Below are 19,002 nucleotides of genomic sequence, written 5' to 3' on the forward strand. Positions count from 1 at the left end.
GCAAGATGTCCTTTCTGACATCATTTACTACTAGTGAAATCTGTGAATGATCACAGAGGTCACATGATACAAGTCTCTTTACAACAGCCTTGTACCATGTGACAAGCTGTGACCAATCGCAGCTCACACAGTATTTCTCAATGGCTGCAATAAATGCAGCCAGAGGGAAGGAGAAATGATTGCTTTACCAGCCTTTATGGGAGTAAAAGCAATCAGTGTAAAAAAAAAAAAAATAATAATCTTCATAACCCCCCCTCCCCCCCCAAGTAGTACAGTGTCACTATGGTGACACTGTACTGCTAGGGTGACCGTATGTTAATAAAAATAAACATAAATAATATTAAAAAATAAAATGTAAAAACATTTTTTGAAAAAATATAAATTTTGGTTATAAACTAATTTGGGTTATTTTATTTTTTTTTACTAAAAAGACAGATGAATACATTTTGGCCAAGATTTATGAAGAGAGATTATTTATTTGCAAAATTTTATAAGAAAAACACATTTTTTCAAAATGTTTGGAATTTTTCATTTATATAGCAAAAAAATAAAAATCCCAGTGGTGAATAAATACCACCAAAATAAAATTTTATCTATCTCAAAATTACTAACAAATTCATATGGGTACAGTGTTGCATGACAGCGCAATTGTCATTCAAAGTGCGATAGCACTGAAAGCTGAAAATTGGCCTGGACAGGAAGGGGGTGAAGGTGTCTGGACTTGAAGTGATTCTCCTAGATTGTAACCTCGAAAGAGCAGGGCCCTCGAACCCCTCGTGTTTTGTTTTGTTACTGTATTGTCTCATGTTCTGTCCCCCACTATAATGTAAAGCGCTGAGCAAACCTTTGGCGCTATATAAATACTGTATAATAATAATAATAATTAAGGATGTGTAACATTAACCTAAATTTGTGTCTTTTATATCTGTCTGAATACAATTAAAAAATTTAATTTCCCATTCCATTTCACCTTTGTATTATATAGAATGGATGGCATTAAAGGAAGCCATCCATTGTTTACCATTTTCATGTGACCTGCTGTGATTGGTCACAGCAGGTCACATGGTACCGCCAATGGGCCAGTACACAGATCAGTCATTGGCTGTTTCCGATGGACACAGCCGGCGATAGTCCTTGCCGCAGCTGGCGGCGATCTGGGAGGACATCATATGACGTCCACCCGGATCTACGAAAGTCCCTTCTGGCCCTCATTTTACTATAGGTTGGGTGGGAACTGGTTAAAGATGGTCTTAAAAAAAAATAAAAAAATCAAATAGGTACAATCCCCTCCCTCCTTGCACATTATAACCCACTACCTCTTCTGGGAGTATCTGATTGCTGTCTGTGCTGGCCCAGCTCCTCAACCATTCCCCTCCACCCCCCTTTCATGTAGCTGCCAGGGCATGAGTGAAGGTTAATACTACATAGTATCACTTGAGTGACAGCTCTGAGTCCGCTGGGGCTAGTGACAGCTCATTAAAAATGGCGGCACCCAGCAGCATTCTCAGGACTTTTGGATGTCTATACAATGGAGGCTTCATAGGTAAATAACAGGCATGAAATATGTTACATGCAAATATAATCTTATGGGAAGATTGCTGTTGAAGAAAAATGGTCTGGCGACAAGGTCACTTTAAGGGGACATGAAAGCCTGGGAAATGCTTAAAGTAACTGTTTATCTTACATTTCATAAATCCCCTGTTCATTCATCTTTAAAAACAGCATTATCTTTTACTTATTAATCCAATACATAATGCCTTAAGGAGACATTTCTCATCACAGTGAAAATGACTTACATTAAGATAATGTGTAGCAAACAAGACCAGACAGGTAGCAGCCTATTAAAAAAAAAAAAAAGCTAAAATTTCACTACTGGCACGTCTGTCTGTTTTCTTTTTCACTTTTTTCCAGAATTTAGGATTACACAAGGAAAATTGATTTAATGGCTTTTTTTTAATTGTCACAGTCTTTCAGTGCACCCAGAATATTAAAAATTAAATCAAAGAGCGTTTAAAAAAAATACAATAGAAACAAAAAATCTGATTTCAAATGGTTTGGGCCCCTTACCTGCTTGGTGAGGTATTTGTTACTTACAGGTACCTGGTTTTGTTACTCTGCAAGCCAGGATGTCAGAATTCACCTGCAGTGCCACCTGCTGGTGATTCTCAGACTGCAGCCTGTCTGGTTATAGTAGAGGTCTACAGTCAGTGGTATTATTGTGGTCTGGATGAAATTTAAAGTGATCCTGTCGCCACAGGTTTACTAGTACTCAAAGAACACCCTGTAAAAGAACAGTCTCTATAATTACCGATTTAGCAGCCTGTATACTAAAATGCAGCCGATTTGCTTGGCCGCAGTGGTTATTGCCAATCAATACGGCCAAAGACCCTGAATAAGGAAGAAGCCAGGCACATGTCCGCATCGGTGAGAAAGCTCGGGACAAGGCATTACAGGAGCCAATACTGGTATAAGTTCCAGGACTGTCTTGTTTTTCCTTGTTCCCATGGAGTAAGCATGAAGGTAGTAAAGTATCAGGACATCTGATGTGTCGGTATAAAAAGTAAAAACAGTGCTGCGCTGCTAACACACCAAAAAAGAACATAATAATATTATATATTGCTCAATAAAAATAAGCAACAAACAAGTAATGAATGCATGTATCAATATTTTACCCACTGCAGTGCATACCAAAATCAGTAAATACCCTGCTAGTATAATGTGCATGAACGTTGCAGCAAAGTTTAGTTGCAGGACCCCAGAGATAACGATCATGATGCGGTATTTGTCTTTGTGTTCGAGATCTATATATCAGACATGAATTCTACTTGATATTGCTGACAAGCTGATATATAGATCTCTGACACAAAGGCGGGCGCCGGATCGTGATCGTCCTCAGGGGTTCCACAGCTGAACTTTACTGAAACATTCATCTGAAGTCCACACTTCAGACTGGGCTATTGTTGGGGGTGGCTTTTAAAAGGGACCTGCACCTTATTCCTCCAAGTGGCCCATGTATTTTTCCAGAGACTGGTGGATGACTATAGATGACTGCTGGTATCAAGAACATTTGGACCTGTATGTCATATGGGTCGAATGGCAAGGTGAGCACACATTTCAGGTGATGGAGGTGCATGGTGTGATTGGACCAGGATCCACGGGTGTCAATACACATTTTATTGTTCAAGAGTGTGACATGGGATTTTTTAATGGCAGCACTTTAATATTGGACTTGTTTTTCTGGATGCATGCACATTATTCATTTTTATTTACTAATGCATTATTCTCTGATTATATATTGGATTTACCAATTTTATGACTTTTCATGTGATCCAAGCACAATTTTCAGTTTATGCGATTGAGAAAATACTTATTTATGTATTTATGGATTTGTGGTAGTAGGGAAGCATTGTGTTTACTATGCTTGTTTCTGGCAGTTTATAGCCGTTTGACTCACTTTTACTTTACTAATTTTTAATTTACTGTTTTTTTTTTTCCCCATTGCACACATTGTACTAGCAGGAAAGCAGGGCAGTCACTGATTTTTGGTACCTAGTGGGTATAATACTAATACACGCATTAATTATTTCAGTTTATTGCTTATTTATATTGAGCAATATTTAACAATCTTTTGTTCTTTTTTGGTGTGTTAGCTGCACAGTACTGTTTTTACTTTTAATTTCGGTTTTTGATGTGAGAATACATTTTGGTGCTTGCAGCAGCTGGTATTGGGTTCCACCCACACTTGGAAATGGCATAATTTCTGGTTATTCTCCTGCATCAGTTCCAGGCCATCAATACCTAATGAGCAGACCAGGAATGCGAGCATATATGCACACATGGCAGTGCCCTGTAATTACCAATACTAAAGGTGGCTCCTGGGAATGGTATCCCCTTTGTTGGTCCAGTACGACATGTAGTGATTAATGGATTGTCATATTGAGATCCGCCCACTGGGTGGCCATATACAGGGCACCACCATGTGTGTATATATACACGAAGTGTGTCCACAAAGTAATGAGAATTATATTTTAATAAATATTTTATTGACAAATATTACAATTGAATAGGTCTCCTTCAAAGTATGCACCTTATGAGTGTACACAACGCTCCCAGCGATTTTTCCATTCTTCAAAGCATCCCTGGAAGTCTTCAAGTGGGATGGCATTCAGAACACACTACCAAAATGGTGTCCTTTCAAACCCTTCTTCATCTTTGGGAATATGAAAGTTGCAAGGAGCAAAGCAAGGGCTGTATGGTGGACGGGGAAGCACTGTGATGTGTTTTTCAAGCAACAACTGACAGCCAAAGCACTGCAAGTTGAGCCAATCTCAGGATGCACACAAATAACTGTCTCCAGACACCAAGAACTTCCAGATAAAATCTTTGATTAATTGTTTGACCCGTAGATACAAACTCCTTATGGACATTTCCAGGATTCATCACCCTTGATCATTGGACTAAAAAAAAAAAAAATGAGGATCTTTCCAACCACCAAGAAGTCTTGGCAAACAAGTTGATGGTATTCCTTCTGATCGGGTGACAAGTTCTTTGGAACAAGTTTTGCACACACTTTTCTCATGTTCAAATCCTGAGTCACGATTTCATGAACAATCAATTTGGTAATTCCCATTTCCTCTGCAATCATTCTGATAGAGAGCTGACTGTCACAGTTGACAGTCAAAGTTGACAACAGACCTCATCACATCCACATTCTGTTCCGTTTTTGACAGAGGGGCATTCTGATCGTTGTTCAACTTCAACACCTTCTCGTCCTTTGAAGACCTTCTGACAATGGTACACTTGTACAGATTCTCCATAAGCTTTCCTCACCATTTCCAAAGCTTCTGATGCACTTTTACCCAATTTCACACAAAAGTTTATCAGGTACCACTGTTCCAAACTTGCTTGCACTTGCATTTTTCATAATATGAAGTACTTGAACAGGGTGTCACAAAAAGAATGTCTAGACTCTGACAGGGTTGAAATACAACTGATCAGTGTACTAACGTATACCTGGCACCCCACCCCAAATTACCATGGTCAGCTTCTCCCTTCACAGAGCCCTTCTCAAGTGTAGGAACTTAATTCTCATTATATGCAGAACACATCTCATACATACTGCTAGCATTCCCAGTCTGCTCATTAGGTATTGAGGGACCAGGACTGATGCAGAATAACCAGAAATGGCACCATCGTAACTGGAAGTGTGAGTGGAATGAAAATACACCTGCACTTCCAGCTTCCTGGTCCTAGTGTGCTGCGTGTACTCCAGAGGAGAATGGAATCGCCATTTTTAATCAATATTTTGATACCACAAAAACGTACACATTAAGGTACAATAGGTTAGTAACTGAGAATTATTCCCCCATATACAGTATATATATTTTCACATAGGAAAATGGATGGCTATAGAGATGATATGATGGTACCAGCAGAAGGCAAAAGAGGCAATGGAGAGATCAGACTACATGTGATATCATGGTGGACATATGTGATAAATGTATGAAGAATTTAATTGTTGTACCATATGAATGGGGCATTTTTGTGTCTCATGTTTACATACCAGTCAGCTATTGTAGTGTTTAAATCTATTTGCGCATGTGATCTGTTTCCCCACCCCTCCTTTTTCATAAGGTGGGAGGGTACTGGACATTAAGGCTAATAGCTCATTCAAGGATACGTTCACCTTTCAACAAAAAATAATAAATGCACTTTTTTTGCAACAAACAAAATGGGTCCCTGTGCTTCTGCCTGCCCTGCACAGAGAAGCACATGGACTCAGTGATGAGGGTCATGACATCACAGGGTCTAAAATAAGGTGTGTAATGAAAAAGGGAATGTTTTATTTAAGCATTTCTTTAACATATTTGATGAGGGGGCTAATGAGGAACCAGGGAAGGCAAAATATAAGAAAATAAACTTCAGCTTTGATTAATCAGAAATCCAGGCAGTAAGACATCTACTGGTTCCAAAGACACTTGTCAGAACCTTACTGAACCAAGATTGTACACTATATTGCCAAAAGTATTGGGACACCCCTCCAAATCATTGCATTTAGGTGTTCCAACCACCTCCATGGCCACAGGTTATAAAATCAAGCACCTAGGCATGCAGACTGCTTCTATAAACATTTGTGAAAGAATGGGTCACTCTCAGGAGCTCAGTGAATTCAAACGTGATACCGTGATAGGTTGCCACCTGTGCAATAAGTCCATCCGCAAAATTTCCTTGCTACTAAATATTCCACGATCAACTGTTAGTGTTATTATAGCAAAGTGGAAGCATCTAGGAACAGCAACTCAGCCACAAAGTGGTAGGCTAAGTAAAATGACAGAGCGAGGTCAGCGTATACTGATGCACACAGTGCGCAGAAGTCGTCAACTGTCTGCAGAGTCAATACCTAAAGACCTCCAAACTTCAGGTCTTCAGATTAGCACAACATTACATACAGAGCTTCATGGAATGGGTTTCCATGGTCGAGCAACTGCATCCAAGCCATGCATCACTAAGTGCAATGCAAAGTGTTGGATGAAGTGGTGTAAAGCATGCTGCCACTGGACTCTAGAGCAGTGGAGACGTGTTCTCTGAAGTGACCCTCCTCTGTCTGACAACCCAATGGACATGTCTGGGTTTGGCGGTTGCCAGGAGAATGGTACTTGCCTGACTACACTGTGCCAAGTGTAAAGGCTTAGTGGAGAGGGGATTATGGTGTGAGGTTGTTTTTCAGGGGCTGGCTTGGCCCCTTAGTTCAAGTGAAGGGAACTCTTAAGGTGTCAGCATACCAAGACATTTTGGACAATTTCATGCTCCCAACTTTGGGGGAAAAGTTTGGGGATGGCCCCTTCCTGTTCTTACATGACTGCGCATCAGTGCACAAAGCAAGGTCCATAAAGACATGGATGAGAGAATTTGGGGTGGAGGAACTTGACTGGCCTGCACAGAGTCCTGACCTCAACCCAACAGAACACCTTTGGGATAAATTAGAGCGGAGACTGCAAGCCAGGCCTTCTCGTCCGACATCAGTGCCTGACCTCTTCTGGAAGAATGGTCAAACATTCCCATAGACAGCCTTCCCAGAAGAGATGAAGCTGTTAGAGCTGCAAAGGGTGGACCAACTCAATATTGAACCCTATGAACTACGGCTGGGATGGGATACCATTAAAGTCCATGTGCGTTTAATGGCAGGCACCCCAATACTTTTGGCAATATAGTGTATATACGGCCCAGGTGCCACTGAAGATTCGTGCCCTTCTCCATAGGAACACTGACGTTCACTAAACAATTTTCAACATACTGGAAAGCTTCATTCCATAAATATGGCTTCTGACAGTCATAAGTGTTTGGTACTGAAAAACTGCATGGCTTATTGTGGTTTGCTTGCTTTGATCAGGCTAATATAACCAGTCCTGTGCCATGCCAATGTGTCTTCATTATTCACATTTTCTTTGTGGACCTCAGAACCAGGTTGCCATCATGCTCTTCCACTTCTAAGCCCATACGCTCCAGTACAGATGTATCAGCCAGCCCTTGGCGTTCCAAGTTGGCGATGACCCCTTGGTTTCTCTCATTGTGTTCTGTCAGATTTCGAATGGCGTAGACTGCCCACTGGTTCAAAACTGATAGTGAAAGAGTTAAGAAAAAAATAAACAAAAGAAGAGAATAAACAATACTTTCAATTTATAATGGCAAAAGTAGAGAAACCTATTACAAGCCAAACATTTTAGGGCCTATTGAAGTTGCAGAAAGTCCTCAGGATTTGTGACTTTTTTTTGCTTGCAATACATCTTCCTTCAAGTGAATATGATACTTCCTGCTGTTTTCTGAACATTTTCTGAAATGGCAAACAGCTAAATAATGAGATGGACTATATATGATTTGCCCATCCAGTTCTGAAATTTGCACAACTCTGCTACACAGCACAGGCAGGGCAGGAGACCTGATTTTCTTCTGCTATAGTTAAGTTTTGTCTCCTCCCAAACTGTGAATGGACAGTGAAAAGGGAAGCAGTAGACTAATGAGCTCATCTTTCGGTCACTCTGTGCTTACATGGGACATACTAATAGAAGAAAGCAAACACAAACATCACAAAGATTCTTCCTCCCCCAGTCCGAGCTTTGCTGTACAGGGGATGCAATAGACAAATGCCGGGTCACATTAAATGGTATTCACACTGCTTGCTTTCACACTTTTAAAAGATACAGAATTTAATTAATGTGACTTTTATATCTGTCTGCAGTTCAGTTTTAAACTTTTCTTAAAAATTAAAAAATAACAAAATATGAGGCCTGACATTGCTGGTCTCCTAAAATTCTAGATACCTGACCATTTTGCCAACCTATCAGCTTTGAAGAGCACAGAACACATAAGCAGATCAATAAATTCAAATAAAGTTAGTAGTCCTTAGCTGCATACTTGTTCTAAGTCCATGTCTCATATGGAAGAGGATCAGCATAACAGCTAGGCAATTAGCATTTGCAGAACGAGAAGTCAGCAATGACAGCCTCTATGTTTATATGATGAAGGTTTCTTCTAGGTTTTGTGCTGACTTTCTAGTAGATGCATTAGGCCAAGAGCAGATGGAGATTCAGGGAAACCCTGTATACACACACTTGTAGTTTGAAATATTTTGACACAAAAAAACCACAGTCTGACACCACCAGAATCCGATAGGCAATTTCTAATAAAATTATGAAATGCTTTGTGTAGCAATTATTTTGCTTTTTAGGTCTATCTTTTGTCAAAACCTTTTTTTTTAGCAGTTTTGGATAGAGTTGTTTTTGTCCTGTTGGGGAGGCTATCCCTTCACTTCCTGTGTCAGAGACACACAAGAAGTGAGAGTAATCTCTCCAAAGTCAGGTGCAGACCACTCTTCGGACCAGATCACAGCAGATCGCGGTGTGGAAACAGCACGTTCCGTGAGCGTTTCCTGCGCCATGTTCAAAGTCAACTGCCTTTGCGAACTGTTGCGGGTGCCAATACGTTGTTAATAACACTCCAAATGCAGATTGCAATCACAGTGTTTGTGGGCACCAGATCACATAGTATCACAGTACCATGCAATTTAGTATGGAACATTTTTCAAAAGTAGTGCATGCACTACTTTTTCTGCGTTCCAGTGCAAATTGCACTGCAGTGGAAGGTACAGGAACACAGACAGTGTACCTGTGCGATTCTGGTGTAAACAGAACCTTAGACAGTTATCACCAGAACATTTGTCCCCATTGAAGGATTCCACCCTGTTCTGGTGGCATCTATACAATATTTTTGTGGGAACTTTAGACAATAGTTCCCAGGACAAAGAGAAAGTGATCCTCACCACCTGGGGACACAGTGAGCAATTTAAACATGTCCAGAATTCTAACCCTTTCACACTATGCAAAGCTAGAAAAATTGGCTACAGATATACTTTAAAGCAAATCAGGGTTTCCTTTAAAAAGAAAAAAAAAACAAAAAAACAACCACACACTTTATATGAGTGCAAGCGGATCAGATGAATCCTTATTTAAGAGCAACATTTTTTTTTCAAATACAAAAAAATGTCAAACTTCTGAACAAACTTTTCAGGCCCTGGGGGTTATGAGAAAAAAAAAAAAAAAAAGGGAGAGTAATAATGCGTTATTAAGATTACAACCATTTTTCTAGTGAATGTGAACAGACAGCAACATGTCGAAACAATGCGAGCTTTGCTGAGCAGGGGATCTTTCTGGTGAGCTGCTGTATTTTGGTAGTTTTAAGAAGTTCAGAATTGTTAAAGGATTAAATGTTTATAAACATGTCTGCATTTTAACTTCATTAAGCTGTAAATGACAGACAGGTGCCTGAATCGTCTCTATACCCACAGTGTACTGTCATGGCGGACCTACTTTTTAAAACCAGTAATCCAGAGATTTGTAATCAGTAAAAAAAATTTGTGCAGGTAGATTTATGAACATCTTTCCAAATATACACCAACCGGTCCAAGCCTGAATTCACTTGTTTCTAGGCACAAGTGCATTACAAAGCCCCTCCTTAAAGGTGCCACCCTTTAGGACAAATCTCATTAAGAGATTATTACAAAAAAATTCTTATGGGTTGTATGGAACATCCCAACTTGTTTGTATTGTTCACCAATTAAAATTCTACAGACATACGGGACATCACGCTTTTCGAGCAACAGAAAGTCTAGCAACTCCTTTTGCTCAGTACGCCAATCCACAAAGCCGACACAGCTCAAAGCTTTAGATGGAGACAATTGGAAAGGATATATTCAGCTTCAATAAAACAAAGAATAGACTGAGGAGGACAACAACACAGTCATTGTTAGATTTCATGTGAGCTTTGGGCTAAAGGAGAAGGTTCAGTATCTTGCAGTGGTCATAACAAGCAGTTGAGCAACAACATAAAACTCCATCCAATTTTTTTTTTTTTACTTTGGGTAGAGTGAGGGTAGGTTTGATCCCTCGGTGGGTCTTTACAGGCTTTACCCTTGATTTGACTAAAACCCCGGGCTTTGCTGTTAGCAGGTTCCTAGAGTTCATTCTCCATATATTCCCAGCATTCCAAATATTAGAATTTCACAAACACACTAATGTATTCTCCATATGGAAAATAAACTCTGGAGAGGGAAATACGATAGGCCATTTCAGCCCCACTTTCCTCATCCGCATTATAGAACTACAAGTCTGAACTCCAGACCATCACACCTAAGAGTTTTTTGGAGATCTATTCCAAAACCATAGGCACTAATATAGAGTTGACCCAATCCCCCCTCTGCAGCTATACCAGCCTCCACTAGTCTCATCTACATTATACAGCCAAACGTCTGTGGACACCTGACCAAAAGGGGACCTGCATTTGTTGGCGATCTATTCTAAAGCCATGGGCATTTGTATGATAATTCCACCCTTAGTAGCAATAACAGCTGCTATTCTTTTAGAAAGGATTTCCACAAGATTTTGAAGTATGTGGAAAATTTGGGGGATTGGGAAGGTCAGGTACCGATGTTGGATGAGAAACATGGCTCGTAATCACTGAGGTCACAGCTCTGTGCAGGTCACTTGAGTTCCTCCACACCAAACTGGCCAAACCATGTGATCATGAATTTTGTTTTGTGCACAGTCATGCTGAAACAGAAAAGGCCCTTCCCAAAATGTTTCAACAAGCTTGGGGGTGCACAATTGTCCAAAATGTCTTTGTATGCTGTAGCCTTCACTGGAAACACCTGAACTCAATTACATCGAGGAGTGTTCACATTCTTTTTGGCCATATACTAGGTGTAATAGTCAGGTGTCCCCAAGCTGTTGGCCATGCACTGTACTATAGATAGAAGCTAGATACTATAGCTTCCCTTTACCCTAATTCAACACACACATCAAAAATGGCTCTGTTCTCATATCCAACTGGAATCTTTTAAAATATTCAGCACCATTTACCCTAATGAGGACCTGAAAGAGACAAAACAGCCCAGCGGGGGGCACAAGCGTTTCCCTTTAATTTCAGGTTGGTTAGAAGCTGCCGCATAAATTTGATATACATATTGGAAGAACAAAGATCTAAAAATACAGTCTGAACGTTTTCCTCTCCCTCTAATTATTTTGTCTATTTATTTTGTTATTGTTGGATACGTCCTCTTCATAAAAATGGATATTTTCCTCACTTCACAAGCACGCCTCCTGTTATTGTGTGGTGGACGCGCTCCTGATGTTTCCTATGAGTGGGTACATTGTGTGATTTGTCCTATGCATCAGATGAAGGCTGTGGTTAAGCCCCCCTACTTTCCATAGCTTAATGTCATGTATTTTTAAAGTCGCACTGCCCTTGTAAGTTCTCCTTTTGTAAAGGGCAACTCCAAGCAGACAAACAGATTAAATAATTGTAAAGGAAATGTTTTTGCTGCTAGAAGGACAGACTTGTTATCCACCAGCCCCTGCAGTGCTACATAGCAGCACAGCATCAAGAGATTGACAACACAATCCAAAGTTTGCAATTCTGCAGAGTATTACTTCCCTATTTCTAGGGAAAGGGAAAAGGAGGTGTTTGTTACATTACACGTCATCTTTAAGAAACAGGGAGAGGTGTGTTCCTCTTGAGTCATTAAGCAGTGTACATTAATTATTCTATCCTGATATTGAATTAGGTTTTCCCAACAGCGGCAGTTTTTTAAACATGTACAAAGCTTATGTTTTGCATGGAGCTGACCACTTGCTGGCTGCAAGCATGATTGTCCTGGATCTCTTCTGAAAAATACCAGTGCAATTGCTGTGCCCTGAGCCTCATGGCTGTATATCAGCAGTGTGAGATCATCTAAGGCACTACATCTGGGAGTGAGATTTGTTGAGGTCACAAGTGAGCTGTCCAGTGTTCTCCTTGCTGGAGAAGAAGCTATACCCAAGGAGTAGCAATGCAAGGATCTCCCCTGCTTCTGAGTATCGGTTTTTATTCTACCTCAACTGCAGCTTTTTGTTCATTACTCCACCAGCCATCAGATCACCTGTCATCAGGGGGCAGTTCTGACAGGTGAAAGCAAAATCCTGCCTCTATTAAGAGGACCATGTCCTCACAGAAATTCATGGCAGAACAAGGCAGCGTAAGCCAATAATGTAGAAAATATCAGGCTAGTGACAACTAGCCTTTGCGTGCCTTTTTTTGGAAAGCTTCTTTAATGTAGTTCTAAAAGCAGAAGGCTTTTTACCTAATACTTTGTATGCATTAAGGTAAAAAAAACCTTCTGCAAGCAGCTCCCTCCCCCCAGTCCCCCTAAATACATACCTGAGCCTGATTTCAATCCAGCGATGTGCACAAGAGCAGGGGCTCTTTCAGCTCTCTCTCCTCATTGGCTCAGACACAGCAGTGGGAGACATTGGCTTATGTCGCTATCAATCACAACCAATGATTGGGGGGGGGGGGGGGGAGTGAAGCATTCCATGTGTCTTATGGGACACAGAGCTGGCTTGGGGGTGTGAGCACACACAAGTGCAATCTGATTGCTTTGGGGCATTTGGCAAGGGGAAGGGCTTGGAGTGCTGCTGGGGGATTGGAGAGGAGGATTGGGGCTGTGTTGTGCAAAACCATTGCACAGAGCAGGTAAGTATGTTCATTATTTGTTTTTTTTTTTTTAAATAAAGACTGGGGCTTTACAAATCACTTTAATGTGTAGAATCACTCAATTTTAATATTAAAAACCTGGGGGCAGCCAAATTTTATCATTACATATGCAGATTCCAAATATGCTTCCAAATTAGTAACACTGCACAGTGACAGATCTGAAATGGTCCTAACAAAGAGGGACAGTAAAGCACAGACTAGCAAAAGACCGTTCATAAGGCTAACTGAACTCTCAGGGTTTACATGCACTATAGGTGAGGGAACATTTTCCAGTAGTGACACCTATTCTGGCTACAATGGTCTAAGAAGGAATTTCTCCGTCACTTCAGATTTCCTGTTGTGTCACCGAGGACCAGAAAGAAGGTAAAGACAGGATTTTCACACTAAATATAAAAATACTTCAATAACTCAAAACGTACTCAAAATAAAATTTTGTTTCATAAAACACAAGAAAAAACGTGGCAAAAGTGGTCTAGCAGGGCTGGCAAAGTAAATTTTCACCCTTTAGATAATGAAAAACAAGTCACTGAGGCAGAGAAACAAACCACTTGATAGGTGAACATGGAAAATTAGTGAGTCTCAGGATGTGAGAAGAGAACCGATTGAGAATAAACAGCTATTCTTCCCCTACACCACTCATCCTTCGTATCCAAACACACATCCATCCTTCACTGTTGTCAGGAGAAAAAAAAGGGTTTCTTGGCTTTTGGCACACTTAGCGCAAAGCTGGTCGATGATCGGCGATGGACAAAAAACCTCACCCATTGTTACGCGTGACTCCCCACAAATAGATCTGCAAGTGGAGAACAAACGGTGTACACAGAGTCCTCTCCGCCAGGACACTTCACGTTCCTGAAGTCCCACAACAAGTGGATTACAACGAGTTTAGCTTCAAGATTATACACTGGACGGTATTCAGCAGAAGACTCTCCACTCTACAAAAGGAGTGAATGCTTTTTGTGTTGCCTGCCTAGGTCTTATCTGTTCACATGAATTAAAAAAGGCCGAAGTGATGAAGCCTAAGAATGGAACCCGTAACTAATACTGATCAACAATTCAACAGGACAGTCTCTCAAATTCACAAAAGAGAGGGACAGAGGACCCCCAGTTAGCTGGGATACATACTATTTAGAGGAGAACTCAGCAATACTAATGAGTTAATATGTAGCCAAGAAAAAGTATTCTATAGCAACATTTTAGGAAACTGGCACTAAAAAAGCAAACAAAATCACTTAGCACACAGGGTATGTTATATGCAGAACTGGTCAATGTGTGCCTGTTCTTGAATTACAGTAGTACTATGTATCATAAATATTTATTTAGAAAAAATAAAACATGGTTTTCACTTTTTTATCCGTAGTGGTATCTCAGCGCTATTGATCTCCTGCAGCTTCTTTGCATTCACTACCTACATTTACATCCCATATGACTTCTCAGTGCAGGTTTCCTGACGGTGAAAACAGTATACCAATGCCTGTGAAATGGGCATCACCATGGCCACCTGTAGTCTTCTTTGAGAGAGTGTGTGACAGAGTGACAATAGGCGAAATAATTAGGAAACAGGGAAAGAGTGTTGTCACTCAGGAAGTGCTCGAACGAGGACCTTCATGGCAGGATAGCCTATTATTTTAATGAAATGATGTTAAAGCATTTATATGAGGGATTGGGTTTACATCTACTTTAAATTAATACATCTGGGTAAATAAGGATAATAATGATCTGTCTTCTCAGTTGTTCTTGTGCATGGACACATGGTCTTTTAATGGAGACTTTGAGTGGCTGTTTCAACAAATAACACAAAGGCAAGATCCACTGTTACCATCAGCAAACCCACCCTCAGAAATGCAGTCATTTCAGGAATTCATATAGACAAGAAGTGGCTCCAAAGAGGCTGCAGGAGATGAGCATCACTGAGATACAACAAATGATATAAAAAAATGACTACTTATGACACACATTCATTAGCAAACTACATGGATCAGCCATAGCTTTATGACTGCTAACAGATTAAGTGAATAAAATGGGATTATCTTGTTACAATGGCATCTGAAAGTTGTTGGTATATATATTAGGGAGCAAGTAAACATGTTGTTCCTGAAGTTGATATGTTCAAAGCAGAAACAATAGTCATCACAGTTTCTTGTGTATGGGGCTGTGTAGCAGCAGACTGATCAGGCTGCCCATGCTGACCTGTGTCTACAGCCAAAAGCGCCTACAATGGATACATAAGTATCAGAACTTAACCATTGAAAAATGAAAGGAAGTGGTCCAATCTGATAACTCACATTTTCTTTTACATCATGTCGATGGCCGTGTGTGTTGCTTACCTGGGGGAAGAGATGACAGCAGGGTGCAGTACGAGAAGAAGGCAGTATGATGACTTGGGTAATGCTCTGCTGGGAAACCTTGGGTTCTGCTATGCATGTAGATGTTACTTAGTGCTTACCACCTACCTAAAAATTACTGCTCACCAAGTACACCCCTTCATGGAAATGGTATTCCATGATAGCAGTGGCCTCCTTCAGCAGGATGATGTGCCCCACCATACTGCAAAAATGGTTCAAGAATGGTTTGAGGAACACAAGTTTGAGGTGTCGACTTGGCCTCCAAATTCTCCAGATCTTCTCTCCAGAGCATCTTTGGGATGTGCTGGAAGAACACACCTGATCCTATGAGCTTACAGGACTTATAGGATCTGCTACTGATGGCTTGATGTCCGATACCACAGCATACCTTCAGAGGTTAGAGCTGTTTTGATGGCACAAGGGGACCTATTCAATATTAGGTGAGTGATAATAAATCTATAGCAGATTGGTGTAAATGTCATTTAGTCAGGGTTTACATTTACTACAGCACATCCAGACATATCAGAAACACAGGTTTTGTTTTTTTCCATTTACCAGACTGTGAAAGCATTCACGTGTCTCGAAAGTAGCACAGAAGTGACCTGTTCCGTACTTCATAAAAAACTTGGACAAGCTGCTATGGCACAAAATGATATTGCATTGCTATATAAATATTCCTTACGACAGAGGGTCAGGAGAACCAGAGAGAGAGAGAGCAGAGCCCATTCTATGGTTTTGTCTTATAATAAAGTCAATTTGGGGATGAAAACAATGTTTAATGAATAGCTAACCAAAACTGTACATTGAAGACTTCCAGCCCAGGCTGTGGTTCAGTATGAAAGTCATTTGGTGGCCTCATAAAGAATAGCGCAAACGGCCGGCCACATCACACACATACCAGACATAATCTGGCAAAGTGAGAAGTTTGTATTTTCAGTATGGCCAAAGCACAGACTGTTTTCAGCAACATGTTGCATGTTTTCTATTGAGGGTTTACAAATGTTAGCACCTCGTGATAAAGAGAGCAGGTGCCTCTTACCTGACGTTATCCCTACTATAAAAAATGTTTATTGAAATGAGCCAGTTTCCACAGTGTGTGCTCAAAAACTATAGTGAGCTAAAAAGCACAGGCTGCAAAAGCACACAAAACATTTCACGAGGGATGCTGTGGTCCTACTCCACAAAGGAAAGAACTCATAATCCTAGGTTAGCCCTGGGACAAACAGGGGCAGGGGCAAGGTACTCTGGTCCACCTACCTGAAACCTGCCAGACCCTAGTCCTTAGGGAACAGCTGAAGCTGATCCTACAAGTAGTTGAACGAGATAACTTAATGGGGAGAAGAAAAGAAAATCTGAAGGCTAAAGATCCTGTCCCTGGCTGCTGGACATGCCCCAAGAACCTGCACCCTCTGGCTTTGGTGATTTAAGCTAGGTTCACCCTGCGCACACAATAAATCACAGTGTTTTATCAATTGGACAGCTGTCAGTGCCAGCTCTGGCATGGGTTGGAAGTCATGTGTATATTTATGAACCACACTGCATACGTTTGTCTTTATTTGAAGTGTCACACAAGGACACTGCATGAAAGTCTCTACACAGCAGCTCAGTGCTGCATTGCGGTGCCAAGCAGAGACATACAGTGCAGTGTGGAAAAATGCAGACATGTTGCATTTTCCAGCATTATCACACTAGCATTGTGCCTTAGCAGTGATCTGTGTTTACCCAGTACCAAAAAACACAGGTCACCACACATAAGGTGAACAAGCCTAAAACGCGCTTTTGTGTAAAAATTAAGTGCTGTATCTTGGACTTGGCAGGCCTTATGGACCGATAAAAAAATAGCTCCAAGCTTGCCATAGGTCTGTCCTAAGAAGTGTTAACAAAGCAAGGGGGCTGTGACCAGGGGCGGACTGACAACTCATGGGGCCCCCGGGCAATATGGGATCATGGGGCCCCTGTGTCCTTGCCCAAACTCAAAAAAGCCTATGAAAAAGGTACCAGGGGCATCTCATGGGGCCCCCTACTGACCCCGGGCCCTCAGACAGTGCCCGAGTTTCCAAATGGTCAGTCCACCCCTGGCTGTGACTAAATTCCAGTGTCTCACAATAAGGGACCAAACCAATAGTGATTCTTTGGCACCCCTGGGATGCCACCCCACAGGGCAGAAGCATCATGGGTTTTTTTTCTTTAAAGCTGAATTCTAGGCACAAAAATCTATTTGAAAATATTGCTCAACAGCCACAAAGCATACAAACACACCGTGTGCACTAACTGCATGTGCATGCCCAGATTTCCCCCCTGTAAAAGTAGAAGGTACACTATACTGCCAAAGATTTTGGGATGCCTGCCTTTATCCGCACATGAACTTTAATGGCATCCCAGTCTTAGTCCATAGGGTTCAATATTGAGTTGAAATATGTGAAAAACCCTCCTGCGCTCCTAACTATGTCCCTACAGATTACTAAAGGAGGTACAGCTGCCAACATCCAATCATATACCAAATGATAAACGTGAAGAACCAACAAAATGATGTGGCGTTAATACCATATGAACCCAAAATTAAATATGAATAGGTAAATATAACAAATATTATTATTATTATACAGGACTTGTATAGCGCCGACAATTTGCTCAGCGCTTTACATTATGGAGGGAGACAGTACAGTAACAATACAGTTCAATACACGAGGGATTAGAGGGCCCTGCTCCTCGGAGATTACAATCTAGGAAGGAGGGGATAGTGGTACAAAAGGTAATTAGCTGTGGTGGATGGAGTGGTAGGAAGAGTAGAGGATTTCAGTATTAACTGGGGTCGGGGTAGGCTTCCCTGAAGAGATGGGTTTTCAGAGTGCACCTAAAAGCGAGCAGAGTAGGCGATAGCCTGATAGATTGGGGTAGGGAGTTCCAGAGGATGGGTGAAGCCCTTGAGAAATCCTGGAGACGAGCATGGGAGGAGGAGACAAGGGATCTAGAGAGTAGGAGGTCTTGCGAGGAGCGGAGAGTACGTTTTCGGTAGTATTATGAGACAAGGTCGGTGATGTAATTAGGGGCAGTATTATGAATGGCTTTATACGTCAGTGTTAGTGTTTTGAATTGTATCCATTGGGCAATTGGAAGCCAGTGAAGGGATTGGCAGAGAGGGGTGGCAGATACAGAACGGTTAATAAGGTAGAGGAGTCTGGCAACAGCATTCATAATAGACTGAAGTGGGGATAGTCTGCGGTGAGGTAGGCCAATGAGGAGGAAGTTACAGTAGTCGAGGCGTGATATAATAAGGGAGTGGATGAGTTACTTAGTGGTTTCCGAGGTTAGGAACGGTCGTATCTTGGAGATGTTGCAGAGGTGAAGTTTACATGAGTTTGTCAGCGATTGGAACTGGGGCTGAAAGGACAGATTGGAGTCTAGGATAGTGTTGTTGATCTTGATGGAGAAGTCGGGGAGGGGCACGGGCTGGGGGAAATACTAGGAGCTCAGTTTTGGAAAGGTTGAGTTTGAGGAAGTGGAGTGACATCCAGTCCGATATGTCACTTAGTAGGCTGGTGATGCGATTGGAGACTGAGGGGGTGAGGGGTAG

At 41.3% G+C, this 19,002-nt stretch overlaps 1 protein-coding gene across 1 annotated transcript in view; it reads right to left on the minus strand.

Annotated features, from left to right (window-relative positions):
* Positions 1–5,821: 5,821 nt before the first annotated feature.
* The window catches only part of ATXN10 (ataxin 10), a 129,242-nt gene continuing 116,061 nt past the window's right edge, over positions 5,822–19,002 (minus strand). The window contains exon 11 of the mRNA XM_089680763.1: positions 5,822–7,616. Coding sequence (XP_089536889.1) covers positions 7,435–7,616 — 182 coding nt within the window. The 3' untranslated portion in view covers positions 5,822–7,434. The remainder of the gene's footprint in view (positions 7,617–19,002) is intronic.

The sequence above is a fragment of the Staurois parvus genome, unplaced genomic scaffold (genome assembly GCF_062004578.1).
Source record: "Staurois parvus isolate SC_StPar_1 unplaced genomic scaffold, SC_StPar_1.0 ptg000249l, whole genome shotgun sequence".
Lineage (NCBI taxonomy): Eukaryota > Metazoa > Chordata > Amphibia > Anura > Ranidae > Staurois > Staurois parvus.